The following is a 17454-nucleotide window of genomic DNA, read 5'->3' on the forward strand; positions in this document are numbered from 1 at the left end:
AAATTGAGGATTTTATAAATCTGACAAAGTTGTTGACGTTTGGCCAATGTTGACCTTTTGACCTCAAAAATAATATGCTTCTTGCTTATGACGATCTCCACCAGGTGGTGAAGTTTCGTGAAGATCAGTTTAAAATTTTGACTTGTAGGCAATTGACAGACTGACAGACAGACAGAATGAAAAATCACACTCATACAGTGATACTTGGCGAATCTCTGATGGTTTCTTTGACAAGTTTTTTGTTCATTGGAATTTGGTCTTCATCACCTTTTGGATAAAAACTGCTATCAGCAGGTTATGCCTGGTGTTGACTTAATGGTTAGAGTGGTGGGCTTCGGATCCTAGGATCCTGAGTTCAAATCCCACTTGGCTGTTTAATTAATACCGGCTGGGGTTCACTGCTTGTTATCCTTCTGAGGTTGGCAAAATGTGTGCCAGCTTGCTGCTCTCCTGTGTTGGAGTGGTGACCTGTCCAAGATTGTGCCCAACAGCCAAAGAGACTGCCAAGGCAGCACCAAAGCTCTGCACAGGGTATGGTCCCAATGGATGGATCAGCAGGTTGCCATAAGTCTTGTTGCTTGTCAAGGTTGGTGTGCCAACCAACAACAGCACAACCTTTGCTAATTTTATGATAGTCTGCTATTTCAGTATTTTATTTTTAGAGCAGACCATTCATCTTTGTTGGGATTGGAGAACTTAATTTACCGATTATAATTGAGATTTTTGAGGCATGATGACATTTTCTGACAAAGAGATCAACAGACGTGAAATGGTCCCCTGGAGAAGTCCACAGAATTTATGGGTATTAAGTGATTCAAATTCATCATTTTTAGATTGGTCGGCATTGGTCGGGGTGAAAAAAAGCCTTGAGATCAATGTGGTGCAAAGACCTTTTGAGGTATTGCGGACCCAGGGTCGGGAGCGAAGACCACAAGGGGTGAACTACCTCGGGTTCCCACCAGACTCTCCCCAATCACAAGCCGTCGCACATGAATAACTTTGTGACATGGCGGATCACTTACCGACCACGAATGCCAATAACTCGACCACATGACTTAGGGTCCTCCATCTAATAAATACCGTTTACCTCAAGGTCACATGATCGAATTACTAGAGAACACGCCCTCGGTGCGCACTTGCTCAAACCGGATCACCTTACCATATCATATGCAGCCGAGCGGAGCTGCCAAGCACCTACCGGCTAGGAAACAGATTGTTGGGGAATAATGTCCTGGCTAAAGTACGGTGTTGGCCATGCTGAACCAATGAAAGAAAACATGAAAACGAGCTGGGAACATTTCTATACAATGCATTTATTTACAACCAAGTGAGGAAAAGTATGTGGCACAGAGAATGGGGTTTTATTTTTTATGTACAGTAGGGGATAGCAAGGAATTTGTAGGGTGCAGCAAAAGACAACAACTTCCAAAAGAAGACACAGAGCAGGATTATCCCGATTATTCTCTGCAATCTTACTTACTCGAGGACAGGCACCATCTCTTTCACAAACACACACACACACACGGAAAGTAATAGAGCCAAGAAAGAGAGAGAAAGGTGAGGATGAGGGCCCTATAAATACCTGGCACGGTCAGCTGACCAACGTGGCCCAGGACGCTTCGGGAGGGGTAGTTGGAAAGATACTGGTGTCTACGGTGTGGGAGTGTAGAGGTGCAATATATACAACGTGAAGGTGTGGCATTGTGCCAGAGAAAAATGGGATTGCGAGTCAGTACGCATTCTTCTTTGTGCGTCCATCGTAGACAGGATGGATGGGTGTACAGAGAGAGAAGAGAATAGATGTATGAGAAGGAAGATCCCTAACCTAGCCGTGTAAAGGTCTGTATGTGTAGCGTGTGCCTCCATGGGATGCTCCGCCTGAGTGTTCCCCTCTCGTGATATGGCGTGTTATCTCCTGCCTATTTATCGCCGGGGCTCGTGACAATGTGTGCTCCATCCTGGTCCACCATCAATGGCCGGCGGTGAGTTCATCTGGCTTCACGAAGGTAGCAGCACATCGACAGCATGGCAGGGAGACTACTGTATGCTCTCAAAGGACGGCAGTTCCACACGGACGATGCTCTCGAAGAAGAAGCTCTCTTAACAGCTCCACGCTCCCCCCTTTTATAAGCCCCAGGTGAAAAGTGGGGCAAGGACCATAAAGTGACTTGCTGTGGCCCAAATCCTACTCCTCTCTTGGGCCACAGTGGCCCTAACCATGCCCTGCCAGGCACTGGGTCTGGAAACCGATTCAGATTCCCACCAGCTTTGGCACAGCTTGGAGCTCCTGACTTAACATGGGGAGCATGCTTCCCGAGCCTGCACCCCGGCCCTGAGTGTGCACCGAATGTAGTCTGTATGTTGGATGGTAGCAGACTTCTTCATCACCCACGGGCTACTTCACAAGCCAAAATGCACACCCGGGACCCGAACTAAACTCCTGGATCACCATTCCCGTGCCCCCTCCTCGTTGCTTATGGTCTTGCCGTGGTCTGATGACTGGATGAGGGCTGTAACAATTCTGGACGCCCACCCAGGTCGTTCCCGGTGAGATGTGGTGGAACTATATAGCGTCTGTTGCGTGGTCGAGCATCACGCGGAGCCAAGGACAATGGCTGATGCCACGAGGTGCTCGAAATAGAGTGGCGAATTGTAGCGATGCAGAGGTATGAGGGGGTGCGGGAGTATTTTTCCCATGTGCGGGAGGCATTTGTGGTAAAAGTGGTTAGATTTGGTGAGCGAGGTACGGAGTAAGGTGAGGTGCTGGTTTGGGAATTGTCGTGCAGCTTTGATAGGAAAATGCCACACAAATTCCCGTGTGCAGGTTGTCTTGTGTGCAATGGGGATGATCCAAGCCATGGGAGGCATCGCCGTGTGCTTATTAAACAATTGTCTATTGAACGGCATGTGTACTTGTATGCTTGTCGTGAACTATGGCTAAAAGGAAAGGGTTAGAGGAGAGGTCAGAGTACGAATCAAGGAGATATTTATTAGAACTACGAGTCCCACGCAACGCATTTCGTCCTCTTAACCCATTACATATGAGGGGAGGACTAACTCCACAAATACTAATGAAATAACTGCCTGGGGATCACTGTATGTTGGGTGCCATTGCCTTAGAGGCATGTGGTTTTGTAGAACCGCAACAGAGGTTTTGTTCAACTGTGAATTAGTCTTCGTGTTTTTAGCGACGGGCCAAACATTCAGGCCTTTGCAGAGGAATGCTTTTCATAACTGAGAAAGGGGGAAAGTCATCAGGGATAGTGAGAACTGTTCGGAGTTTCTTGTACTTTATCCCCTTGTGAGAGAACGACCAAATAACTCATGTAGTTTCAATGTCCTGTGTTCTGTTAAATCTATCTATAATTCCAGCAATCTCTGTGTGTCTGTCTGTCTGTATGCGACCGCCGTTTCTCGACGACCGCCAGTCCGATCTGATTGAAACTTGCCAGGAATATTGCCGGGGACCCCCCGGATGTGACTTTTCGAGGTTTGATGTCGATCGGACGAGCGGTTACGAAGTTACGGCAATTTTTATTGCTTTTTCAGTGTTGAAAAGGTGTATATATGGCAGCTGAAGTTGTCGTTCCACCTTCTCACCTTATCATTCCATTTTTCACCAAATTATTAATAACCAGACGACCACCGGTCCGATCGGATTGAAACTTGCCAGGAATATTGCCCGGGCCCCGCGGGTGTGCCTTTTAGAGGTTTGATATCAATCGGACAAGCGGTTCCCAAGTTACGGCCATTTATCTGTCTACCAATGATAGGACACGGTGCTATGACGTCACGAATGACGTCACAATGAATGTTTATTTAAATGTTTTTTTTGTACGATTGACGTCGCAATTCTTCTTCTTCGTTAGGTATGACGACACAATCGACACTGGGGACCTCAGTATGTGCCTTTTCAAAGTTTGATATCGTTCTTCCTCATCCATTTCAGCTGTTTCCCAAGTGTTTCCCAAGGTTTGAAAGCTGTTTTTTTCCCAAGGTTTGAATTAATTGTTCAAATTATTAATTAATCCCAAGGTTTGAATTTTCCCAAGGGAAACAGCTGTTTCCCAAGGGTTTGAAAGCTGTTTTTTCCCAAGGTTGGAATTAATTGTTGTGCTTGGTAGACATTTCTGAATACATTTATAGAGAGAGGGGCGAGAGAGGAGGGGGGAGAGAGGGGGGGAGAGAGAAGGGCGAGAGAGGGGGGCAAGAGAGGGGAGGGAGAGAGGGGGGCGAGAGAGGAGGGCGGACAGAGGAGGGAGGAGAGAGGAGGGGGGAAAGGGGGGGCGAGAGAGAGGGGCATCACAATTCTTCTTCTTCGTTTGATATGACGTCACAATTGATGCTGGGGACCTGATACTGCAGGCACGAAGCTCCACATACTGGCACGCACCTACGGGCACGCCTCTACGGGCCCGCCCCTACGGGCCCGCACTAGTAATATAAATGCTTGGAGTTGAATTGCCGTATCTTATGATGGAAGGAATTGACCAAAAGGGCAAGACAGATTATTTTCAGCTCAGAATGGCACCGGTGAATCAGGAGGTGAAGTTCCTGACATTAAGAAGACCATAGCTCCAATGGCTGATGTCATGACATACCCTGTTCTACCTCATTTAGGTAATGGCCACAGGAGCTTTAAGAAATGGACCGATGGAAATTTCAGTGACAAACATTTGCAATAACTTTGTACTTTAGGTAATGACCAGTGGAATTGATCTGGTGACAAAACTAGTTTTTGTGGCAATAAGTATGGTTAACTGGTGTGTTAAATTACTTCTAATTGGCAGAAATAGCTGGAAGTAACATACCAGCTCATGGCACAGTTCCCTTAAATAGTCCTCTTGAGACCTCTTGAGGCAGAAACGGCAATAAAAGGACTCAAGTCTCAAGCTCATATTATTACAAGGGGGTTTGCCAGGTCTCAAGCTCATATTATTACAAGGGGGTTTGCCAGTTTATCCTGCAACTCGAACATTTAGGTTTTGCAATGCATGATGTGGTCGATGCTGGAATGTCATTAGTCACTGTCAGTGATGTCATGCAGCATTGAATGCAACTGCAGCTGCTTGCGTGGTGGGAGTACTTGGTAGAGTGAAACTCCAAAAACAGATCTGTGCATTGCAAAGCCAACTGCACTTCCATACAAGCTGATGAAATGTTCCAAAGAAATATATTTTGCAGGAGAGTTCGAATGTTTGCAGGTTTGACGAACAACACAGTGACATCCAACCTTCTCACCCCTTTCCGGGTTGGAATGACATCAGTCATTGTCAGTGACATCATAGTGTTTCACATGACATGATCGGCCTGACGGAGCTCAAGATAGTGCCAGTCCAAAAACAGCCTCGTGCTTCATGCAACTAGCTACACTTCCTTACAAGCTAATAAGTGGTTCACTCAGCACCTGCTGCTGACACCAAACATTATGAAAAACGATGCTGAGAAATACAACACAATAACCACAAACAAACCAATCATGTTTCGTCCACTGCAACATGAAGGCCTCCATCAACTTGTGCTGTGATGGGTATTTGGCATTTCCAGCTTGTCAGGCACTGATTGGCAAGAATGAGCAGCCATAAAAATGCAACCCAGAGCATGAGTCAGGAGAGAAAGAAAGAAATCTTTAATCACTCAGCCAAGCAGACAGCTCTGAAAAATACACATTGCATGCAACGTACAGCAGCGGAGTAATCACCATGTCATATTGTGATACGTTCGCTCTTCTCCATGTCCAACCACAGATGTGCCTCCAACATGACAGTTCATTTCAACGTGTCCACTAGGGTCACCCCCACCGACATATTCGACATAGTAGTATACGATTAACAAACTTTATTGATATCACATTATTCCGCATTATTTCCATCTTACAATGCATTTCGTCGCGCAGTTACCTGATTTTGATCCAAGCACAGAAGCCTTCCTTCTGAAGCGCTCTTTTTTATTTTTGTTTGCAGAGTCAAGGTTCATGGAAGAGCTAGAACACAGAACAGATCAGGGTGCAACGGAACAAAAGGAACAGTAGAGAGAGATTGAGAGAGAATGCCAACAGCGGGGCTGAGGGACAAACTAAACGGAGACGGATAACAAGAGATGCGGGTACCAATGATGGGTCGGGGAGAACGTAAGGGGTGGACAGGATGGATACAGAAACAATTTTTAATGCAGTAGATGCGCCTGTGTGTTATCTTCACCAAAAACCAAATGTCTTCCTCTAAGTTTGATGTGTTTTTATTTCTTTGGAAAATTTATTGGTGGATTTCATGTGAATTTCTCTTCTGCATCACCATGAATAAACAAAAGTTTGGATACCTTCGTTGTTGAAGATTTCTGCTACGGCCACATCAGGGTGCAATGAAGGTGGTATTTCTAAAAATCTTCAATTTTCAACCCATTTACTTGAAGTTTGAAGAGGATATATATTTCAGGTCAATGAATTCAACAAGCCAATTATTTTTGAGGTCACCATCGACCAAAAGGTCAACATAGGCCAAAGGTAAACAACTAAGGTGGTATTGAACCTCATTACCTCCACCACTGAAGGTGAAGGAGATGATGTTTTCACCCCTTTCTGTCTGTTTGTTTGTTATTTGCAAAATCAAAGATTTTACAAGTATATTGGTTAGTCGATTTTGTTATTCTCTGTTGGGTTGCTGAAATAGGTGACCCTTATTGTCAGTAATTCTGTCTGTTTGTTTGGATGTTTGTTTGGATGTTGGTTCGTTTGTCATCAGCATAATTGGTAGTAAACGTGGGCGGATTTTGACCAAACTCGGGTGGTAGGTACATCTTATGACCGAGTGCTTTGGAAATTGTGATGGTTGCTAGGGACACTTTGGTTCCCGAGCAACAACCAAAAAAACCTTCAAAATCGGTACCGTTCACGCGAAATCAATTCCGAAAGCCATTATCCCACGTAGGGTTATGAAATTTGGCACGAATGATCTACAGGTGATGCTCTATCAAATATATTCCGGTTTTTGTGATATATGGAATACTTTACCTGCAGCGCCCCCTACAATTAGGTTATGCGTGAAAATTGGCGAAAATTGAAGGCCCCCTAGTGACCAGGTGAGTGCATCGATACGAATGAAACTTTGCAGGTTCATGGTACTCAATGAGTACTACAACTTTGCCTCAGGACATATTGACCGATTTCGCTGAGATCAGGGGTCAAAGGTCAATTAGTGCAAAAATCTATAATATGCGAGAGCTGGAGGTGCCTTCGCACCAAATGCTACTCCTCCTAGGGTTATGGTCGGATGGTCATGAAAATTCACAATAATCGTCTGGAATACATTATGCACAAACGATCGAGCCGGATTTTCGATTTAGTTCTTTGTTCACCCACAGCACCCCCTCGAACTTTGGGGATTTCCGATTTCAAACCGCATTTTTGGTACTTTTCATTCTAATGGATACCGAGTAGTTATCAGTCGATGGAACTGGATGAGATTTGATATGCATAATCTTAAGGTGATTCCCTATCCGCTATATGACATTCATTTTGCTCTATATCTTATAGTTTCCATGCTCGGCGACCCATCGCCTCCTACCGGCTTGTTTGTTTGTTTGTCTGTTTGTGTACATGATATCTCAAAAAGTTGTGGATGGATCCGGATGAAATTTTGTGGACAGGTTCCGTTTGTGACAAGGAAAAATTGATTAGATTTTGATGAAGATCCGGATCCGGATCCGGTTGCTAGAAATTTTAAATTGATTCTTCACCATTTAGGGATACTGTAGGGCTCAACTGACATATATATATATATATATATATATATATATATATATATATATATATATATATATATATATATATATATATATATATATATATATCACGATATCTCAAAAAGTTGTGGACGGATTCAGATAAAAGTTAGTGGACAGGTTGGGTGTTTGACAAGGATGAATTGATTCGATTTTAGTGAAGATCCGAATCCGGATCTGGATACAAGAGTTATTTAATTTTTTAAGCGATTCTTCACCATTGAGAGATGGGGCCAAAAACAATATATAGCATGATGTTTCAAAAATGTATTGGGCCCGATATGTTCTCGTGGATCAGGCATTGCGGGGCAGTGGTATGCGCTCTATCAAGTGCCCTTCTCGTTGCTGTCGTTTTAAATCCTGAAATAAAACAATTCGTGAGAAACTTTAATCCCTTTAATTCCATTGGGACCATATTCTGTGCAGAGCATTGGTGCTGCCAACACAGTCTCCTGGGTTGTTGGGCACACTCCTAGATGGGTTGGCACTCCAACGCAGGACACTTGAATGGCTCAATCATCTCAGCAAGCTGGTACTCATATTGCTGACTTTGGGAAGGTCCAATAACAGGCTGAGTCAACCCCACCTGGTATTAATTCAACAGCCAAGCAGGATTTGAACTCAGGACCTGAGAATCCCAAGCCCACCACTCTAACTATTAAGCCAACACCAGGCAACTTTAATATTTATTGGACAATCACTAAATAACGAGAGGAGCATATAATTGTGAAGTTAGAGTTGTGCTCAATATTTCTTGTGAATATCTACTATTCCATACACCGATGTGATGTGATGATGTCATGCAATGTGATCACCTTGACCTTTGACTTATAAATCTACAAGCAGGGTGACAAAAAGATTTGGGATGACCCTTGAAGAGTCGTTCGCCCCTTCTGTTATCACCGTTCAACCTCCTTTCGCTTTTCTTCTCAATTCCCCCACCTATTTTTTTTTTTTTTTTGGTCTTGGATGTGCATAGTTTCTTCAGCAAGGTCTAGTGTCTGATTTTGATGAAACATTGTGCTCACTTGAAGCTGAAAATATTTTAAGGGTGGCTGTTCAGTCAAAACGTGATAAGTGGTGATAAATAAAACCACATATAGAAAAGTTGAAATGAAATATTAATGGAAAAACAAAAAACAAAAACGGAATTAGAATTAGAAAAAAAATAACATTTTCGATATTTCTTTTTCATCATCCTCTCTGATGTTTGGCCACGAACAGACTTATCACCCCTTGTACTTACATCATGTCACTCTGACGATAATCGTGTAACCGCCATCATTATATGTGTGCAGATTCCAGTTACAACCACATTGTTGCTGAACTGTTGTTGTTCACATAAAGTATTTTCAATGGGGTCTTGGCATGTTTTACAAGCCAATGAAATATATTTTTTAATGCAATGCAAAAATAACTCTGTCCATTCTGTACATCATACGTGTCCCGACCACTGCATGTCCCACACCCCCTGCCGTGGTCCTCCTTCCCCTTTCTCCACTACATGTCCCGCTACCTCTCCCCACGCGTCTCGTTCCCCCTCTCCCAGCTGCGTGTCCCACATACCCTTCCCCTGCCACGCGCCCCTCTCCTCCCACTGCACGCTCAAACCTGCACTCCACCTGCTCCACATCTTTTCTCCCCCTCCCCCCTCAAAATGTGTCCACCATTATTTGAGATCTCTGCTCCAATATTTTCGATCTCTCCATTGAAGTTGCTGCTTCTGTTGTTCTCGACATTTTCTGTTGAACAGGAACGTTTCTTTCACAGGATGTTTCTGATTGCTCCGTCACTTCCTGGTTATTCACTGTTCCGTTTTAACAGGCCCCTCCAACATCCTGTAGGCGTAGTTGCTGTGTATGCCAAGAACTCCATTGTTCATTGTCCATTGTCTGCATTAACCCCTCCAAGCAATTTGGAATATCTCTGGCCGCGGATACCTCTCCGCAACAACCTAATCTCTACCTATGTGGTATACCATCAACCCAATGACGCCGATTCTCCTTGTCTTGGTTTCCTCTCATGTAGATGAACTCGTAATCACCCATCCCAACTCTGTTTCTCATCTGTGGAAATTTCAACAGCCACCTTGTAAATCAGCCATGGCATTGCCGCAAAGACCTTCTGCGACTCAGTGGGCTTAACCCAGTCTGTAAACTTCCCAACTTGGATTAATACTCCTGGTATGTACTCCCTCTTGGACATAGTAATGACTAACTTTCCGTGAATCTCTCCTGCTCCTCTTATTCCCCTATCTGCGCTTCTGATCACGTTCTTGTTGGGGTCCATATCTCTCTGGTTAAAGTAAGGGAGCAACATCAACGACGCAGGATCTGGCTGTTTGCACAAGCCAACTGGCAGGGACTTCAATCTGACCTCTCAAAATGATTAGGCTTCCAGCAGCTGAGCACCTGATTGATTGACTCCACCTGGGAATACTTTCATAAAAGTCTATTTTCTCTCATGCATCGGTTTATCCCATCCCATCTGGAATTCTCCTGTCCATCCACTGGACCCTGCTACACCGATTCCTGTGAGGAGGTGGTTGCGGTCAAACAGCTTGCTTTCTCAACACTGAAAGCAAAACCGACCGAGGGTAACTTCGGTCATCGTTTCTGTAAGGCTCGCCACAAGTGTGTGTCCATGCTGAGGTGAGACAGAAAACATAATCTGACAAATTTCAAGGATGAACTCTCCAACAAGTCTCCTTCCTCCAAGTCGCGATGGTGCCTTGTTAAGTCTGTCTCTGGAATATGCTCCACGTAATCCCCTCCCTCACCTCAAATGGCATTGATGCAGATTCTGGATTTGCCTTCATATCTCATGTATCCAACCCATCCTGGTCTGTCCCATCTTACCCCGATTTACCCACTGTTTACTGGACTGTGTCCTTCTCACCTGGGAAAGTAAGAGAAAGTTCTGTCGGACTTTGAGTCTGCTTCGGCGATGGGCCCGGATAGCATCAGTGCCCATGTTCTCAAATCTTGCTTTGCCGTTCCTACTACCCCTCCCTCTGCCATATTCAGTCTGTCCTTCTCCTTTGGCCACCTTCCCTCTGCACGGAAGTCAGCAAACATCACTCACATCCAAAAGAAGGGTGCAAGAACAGGCCTTACCAATTATAGGCCGGTGGGCTTACTTCCAATTACAAGCAAAGTCATGGAATCCATCATCGTTTCTGATGTCAAATATTTTCTGTTTTCAAACAGCTTGATCTCTGACGATCAGTTTGGATTCTGTCCCGGTCACTCAACTCAGGACATACTTTTATTCCTCTCTCAGCAATGGTTGAAGGCCCTCAACCGAAACAACTGGTTTGGACAAATCTTGAAACATATATCGGGCATTCAACGTGGTCTGGCATCCTACTTTGCGCTTGTCAAGCTCTCTGACTTCCTCCATTCACACAATTAACCTTCATTCCTGGATTTCTGACCTCCTGCACTCATGCAGTTAACATGCTGCCATCAATGGAACCATCTCCTCCCCAATATATTCCTCAAGGCAGTGTTTTGGGACCCAGTCTTTCTCTCATCGATATCAATGACCTATCCAATGCTCTAGAAAACCATCTTGTCCTTTTTGCAGATAACTCCACATTGTGTTATCTGTATGCTATCGTTCTGCTGGACAGACAAGCTGCATCTGTCTCTCTCTCTCTCTCTCTCTCTCTCTCTCTCTCTCTCTCTCTCTCTCTCTCTCTCTCTCTCTCTCTCTCTCTCTCTCTGTCTCTCTTTCTCTCTCTGTCTCTCTTTCTCTCTCTCGCTCCCCTTCTTTCTGCTGATCTGGAAATGATTAGACTGTGGTCTGATAAATGGAACATGTCCTTCAATCTTGGAAAATGTTACAGTCTCATCATATCGTTCCACAAGGATAATCAAACATACCCACCTATCTATTTCCTTGGTCATCCACTGGAAGAGGATCAGTCTCTTAAACTTCTTTGCCTCGCCATCAGCCATGACCTTTCCTGGGCAGACCACATAGCAAAGCTGGCCTCCAAAGCCAGCTGCAAACTGGAAATCCTCCGTAGATCCAAGTCTTTCCTTGAAAAACCAGAGCTACTGTACTCCCAGTCGACAAGGCCTTTATCTGTAGCTCAATGGAGTACTGCTTTCCACTTTGGGCTAATACCCCAGCATCATATCTGTCTTTCCTGGATTCTGTGACTCTCAAAGCTGTCATAATTATTGGACTTTTGCATGATAAAGCCGAAGCACAGGGTATGTCGCTCTTACATTGCAGGCAGGTCATGAGTGATCGCTCTGTTTTCTACAATCTATTCTCCAACATTGCTCCCTCCAATCTCTCAGTCCTCCGACCCACACGATCTACTCCAGGATGTACGTGTTCTTCCAGTAACTCCCTCCGAGTTAAACTTCCACAGTCCAGGCTGACTGCACACCTGAAATCTTTCATTCCTCACTTCCCCTATTATAGAATAACCTTCCAGAGGCTGTTCTGTCTTATTCTTTCCTCTAGGGCTTCAAGCAATCAGTCTGTTGTCATCCCCAATTCTGACCCAAAGTCTTTATTACCCCCCATTAACTTTTCCTGTCATCTAAACCCAACATCTGATTTGCAAGTTCCAGTGTTTCCTCCCCTCCTCCTCCTTCTCTTTTCCTGTTCATTCATTCCGTTGACGGTTGTCCCACTGTCAGTTCCACCTTGTTCTTCAATCAGCCTTGCTCCCGTAAAGAAAAGAAAATAAATAGTTATTGCTTTTTCTTTCAGCTGTATCACTACGATTAATGATAAAATATTATAAATTCTTGCTATCTTTTGCAGAATCCACTTTCAAACAGCCCATTTCAATGGCGACCGACATACCTGATTTCATTGAGGAAATCGGTGGGGAAGAGGAAGAGGATGATGACAGCGAGGTTGGATTACAACTTGTTCATACTCCATCTTGATTATTCTGCCAAAACCTCTGAATGGCAAATGATTAATCGGTCTGCATATCTGACCATGTCGTTTATTATGCTGGAATACCATTTTTCAAAATCCTATACACTTTGTCAATTTTGTTCTACAAATGTAATTTTTCAAAAAGTACAGAGTGCTCTTCCAAGTTCCAATTATCTTATCCCATAATGATGTATCCCACTTGTGCATTTTTAACAAGACCACAAATCCAGGGTGGCCCATGAAATGATTGCATTTTGAAAAGTTTTAATGTGTATAAAGTGACAATGTATTAATCAAACTTGAACAAAATTTCGAGACATTTGGTAATCTGTTAATATTTGGACTGTTTGGAGGGAACAATGACTGCTTACCGCACTGCAAAGAAAGGGAAAGTGATCTTCGAGTTTCTGGAGGGCCACCTTGTATTTAGAAGGGTCTCCGTGAGCCTTTGACACCGTAGATAATAACAATATTAATGACAATAATAACTAGTGAGGTCATCAAACACTTTAACTCATACAGTGTTCAAGTGTACAATTGAATTGACATAAAATAATTATTTTAAAGGTTGTATAAAAAAAAAAAAAAATATATATATATATATATATATATATATATATATCCAGAAGTTTAGCGCCATTGAAGCAGTTTCTTCAACACCACCTTATATAACGTGTCCAAGTACTGCAAAACGGAAGCGTTTTGTAAGTGGCAAGAAGGCAATTTGTGCTCTACGGCGTTCAGGAATATCATTCGATTTAAATAAGATTATAATTTAAAGGTCGTATAAAAAAATTAATTTCAGAATTTACCGCCATTTTATCCAGTGTCCATAACATCACCTGATCTAACACGTTATATTAGTTTTTCGCACCTGTTGCTTGTGTCCTTTATGACTTCCTTAAAAACCAAGTTTCCCGTTTGGAATGATTTTCAATGTTGTTTCACTGCCAAGCAGACAGATATAGTACAAAAAAAACATATTATCTCACTCCGCTCATATGCGCGATCTGGACAGGTTCAGAGCCAAAGTCCTGTTAAACGGAAGGTTTGTCTTCCAATTCATGTTCAAACTATAACATTAAACTGAAATTAAGTTGTTCCTCGATCATAAACTGATGTTTGTAGACAGACAGAGAGAAGTGAACCGATTGCTTATATTAACCGCACTTTACACTTTGTGTGCGTGGGGTAATTAACAACACTAGTGCGGGCCCGTATGTGCGGGCCCGTATGTGCAGCTTCGTTCCTTCACTCTCGTAACGACGACTGGATTGGGGCATTGTTTCAATTAGATCGGACCAACCGTATCATAAATGGCCATAACTTGGGAAACACCTGGGAAACATACTCAGGTTCCCAGCGTCAATTGTGACGTCATATCAAACGAAGAAGAAGAAGAATTGTGACGCCCCCTCTCTCTCGCACCCCTCTCTCTCCTCCCTCTCTTTCCCCCTCTCTTGCCCCCCTCTCCCCCTCTCGCCCCCTCTCTCCCCCTAGTTTCACTCCTCCTCTCTCTCCCCTCCTCTCTCGCCCCTCTCTCTCGCCCCCACTCTCACCCCCCTCTCACACCCCCTCTCCTGTCCCCCTCTCTCGCTCCCTCCTCTCTCCCCCTCTCTTGAATGGTGTGAGAGGTGATGTGATGCCCCCTCTCTCTCACCCCCTCTCTCTCACCCCCTCTCTCTCACCCCCCTCTCTCCCTCCCCTCTCCCTCCCCTCTCTCTCCCCCTCTCTCCCTCCCCTCTCCCTCCCCTCTCTCTCCCCCTCTCTCACCCCCTCTCTCGCCCCCTCTCTTGCCCCCTCTCTCCAAACCTCTCTCGCCCCCTCTCTCCCCCCTCCTCTCTCGCCCCTCTCTCTATAAATGCATTCACAAATGTCTACCAAGCACAACAATTAATTCAAACCTTGGGAAAAAAACAGCTTTCAAACCCTTGGGAAACAGCTCTTTCCCTTGGGAAAATTCAAACCTTGGGATTAATAAATAATTTGAACAATGAATTCAAACCTTGAGAAAAAACAGCTTTCAAACCTTGGGAAACACTTGGGAAACAGCTGAAACGGATGAAGAATGATATCAAACGTTGAAAAGGCACATACTCAGGTCCCCAGCGTCGATTGTGATGTCATACCAAACGAAGAAGAAGAAGAATTGTGACGTCAAAGAAGAGGAAGAAGAAAACAATAAATAAATAAATAAACATTAATTGTGATGTCATTCGTGACATCATAGCACCGTGTCCTGTCATTGTTTGACGGTCGTTATTGGTTGACAGAGATTGGTCATTGTATCACGTTATTCTTTTTATTACTGCCAATTATTGTGCTGTGCTGCCCGGTTCGTAACTCGTCTGTTCCGCGCCGTCTCGAAGCAGGCCTGCGTATCACTATTAAATAATGTTTTCTCTGGCACCGCTTATCCTTTCAATGCAAAACTTTGCGACTATGATTTAAGTCTCATGTTGTGTCAATGGCGGACGTCTGGGTACCCGGTCATCACCGCCAGCAGTTATAAAGTGGCAGTTCTAGTTATTATTATTATTATTATTATTATTATTATTATTAATTTGGGAAAAATGGCATGATAAGGTGGAACGACACTTCAGCTGCGATATATACACCTCTCCAACACTGAAAAAAGCAATAAAATGGCCGTAACTTGGGAACCGCTCGTCCGATTAATATCAAACCTTGAAAAGGCACATCCGCGGGTCCCCGGCAATATTCCTGGCAAGTTTCAATCAGATCGGACCGGCGGTTGTCGAGAAACGGCGGTCGCAGACACACACACACACACACACACACACACATTGCTGGAAATATAGATAGATTAGTATTCATATAACTGCTCAAGACCAAGCATTCAGTACCTGATATGTGCAAGCAGATGTACATTATGTCCACTATGACAGACAGTCCCTGCAGAATGTCTCTAACACAACAAATACCTAGATCGCTCACCGTCTGTGTCTGCATGTCTAATCCTCACACCGACTGAATATCTGCCATGTCACGATAGTGCGGCATGCTACTACATTCCCTGGAAGACGTGCAAGTGCTGCAGTAAGCAAGCTGAACAAAAGTGGAATCGACATCAAACACTGTGTCAAGGAGAACAAAGACAGCAGCATCTTGTCGAACATGCAAACTACACACAGATGCAAACATTTATGCAAACAAAACCAGTCATTACAGTGAGAGACAAGAAGAGCTACAGCTGCTTACTGACAGATGTTGCAATACCAGCAGACAGAAACATTGCATCAAAGGAGCTGGACGAAATGACGAAATACAAAGACCAAGAGATCTAAGATCAGCGAATGTGCAATGTGAGCACATTCCTCGCCATCGTTGGTGCAACAGGCTTTGTGAAGAGGAAAAAGATGAAGATGAAGTAGTGTGTTGAGAAACTCTCTGTGAAGTGCTGATTCGAAGAGCTGAAAATCGTGTTGTGGGATCAGCACACATACTTTGGAACGTTTGGAACATCAAATTAACAACCACAGTGACTTATGATGTTGCCAATGAGTGATGCGTTGTCATGAATCCTTACTACATTGTTAAGGGCTATTGTCATCGTCACAACAATGATGCTATCTGCTGAATTTTCTGAAACTACAATGACGACAAAAATACTGTACAACCGAAAACTAGAAAGCATCTGAAAATGCAAAGCTCGTCTACGTCCGCTTTGTATTTGAATTTCTTCTTCTTCCGTATTCTAAACATGCCAAAACAGCCAAGAAAACAAAGGGTCGATACCCCTGGGCACTCACCTGGTAGCGGCTGGATAAGATACCTAGGTAACCACGAGAAGGCATAGATGACCCACAAAATATGTAACGGAAAATAAAGTAAATACCTATTTTTTTGGGGGGAAACACCTGAATTTTTTTTAGCTCACCTGAAACGTAGTTCAAGGTAGTTTATGGGATGGCGCGTCGTCCGTTCGTCCATCTGTTCGTCCGTCCACAAACACTTGCAACTCCTTCTCTGAAATGACACAAATTATTTCGATGAAACTTGAACACAACCTTCATCACCCGTGATGTACCAAAGTTTGTTCACGACATTAAAAAAAATTTGGGGTCGAAGGGGGTGTACGGGGGGTTGCCCCCAAAATATATGCCTGGTGTTGGCTTAATGGTTAGGGTGGTGGGCTTTGAATCCCAGGGTCATGAGTTCAAATCCCACTCAGCAGTTGAATTAATACCAGGTGGGGTTAACTCCACCTGTCATCCTTCCGAGGTCGGCAAAATGAGTGCCAGCTTGCTGGTATCCTGTGTCGGAGTGGCGACCCTTACAGGATTATGCCCAATAGCTAAGAAGACTGCTTAAGCATCACCAATGCTCTGCACAGAGTATGGTCCCAATCTCCTCCTCCTCCTCTTCCTCTTCCCCAAAATATGTATTTGCTTTCTTCTCCGAAATTAAACACACAATTTCAATTAAACTTGACCACAACCTTCATCACCTATGATATACCAAAGTTTATTCATGACTTGAAAAAAATCGTGGTCAAAGGGGATTATGGGGAAGTTGTCCCCAAAAATATGTATTTGCTTTCTTCTCTGAAACTCCACACACAATTACGATGAAACGTGACCACCACCTTCATCACCCGTGATGTCGGAACTACATTCCAGGTGAGCGATTACCTCCGCCATGCAATGCCTGATCCACGAGAACATATCAGGCCCAAAATTTTTGAAATATCATACTATATAATCGTTTTTGACGTAATCTCTCAATGGTGAAGAATCACTT

The 17454-nt window shown here is 43.9% G+C and overlaps 1 protein-coding gene and 1 long non-coding RNA gene across 8 annotated transcripts in view; one reads left to right on the forward strand and one right to left on the reverse strand.

Moving 5' to 3' along the window:
- LOC147020827 (tripartite motif-containing protein 16-like) overlaps positions 1 to 17454 on the forward strand; it is a 63522-nt gene that overhangs the window by 14914 nt on the left and 31154 nt on the right. For 4 of the 7 annotated variants that reach the window (XM_085896475.1, XM_085896473.1, XM_085896471.1 and 1 more), the window contains exons 2-3: positions 3870 to 3972; positions 12568 to 12662. The exons of 1 other annotated variant lie outside the window; for it this stretch is intronic. In XM_085896475.1, the coding sequence (XP_085752601.1) occupies positions 12594 to 12662 (69 nt within the window). In that variant the 5' untranslated portion in view covers positions 3870 to 3972; positions 12568 to 12593. The remainder of the gene's footprint in view (positions 1 to 3869; positions 3973 to 12567; positions 12663 to 17454) is intronic. 2 more of the 7 variants (XM_085896476.1, XM_085896472.1) reach the window with 1 other exon arrangement.
- LOC147020829 (uncharacterized) lies at positions 12609 to 16238 on the reverse strand. Its single transcript, XR_015061975.1, has 3 exons — positions 15649 to 16238; positions 13062 to 13136; positions 12609 to 12712 (listed from the first exon to the last, which is right to left on the reverse strand). It is a non-coding gene; the product is annotated as an uncharacterized LOC147020829 (long non-coding RNA).

The sequence above is a fragment of the Eptatretus burgeri genome, chromosome 9 (assembly GCF_056783735.1).
Source record: "Eptatretus burgeri isolate ZD-2024b chromosome 9, Ebu_testis_v1, whole genome shotgun sequence".
Classification (NCBI taxonomy): Eukaryota; Metazoa; Chordata; class Myxini; order Myxiniformes; family Myxinidae; genus Eptatretus; species Eptatretus burgeri.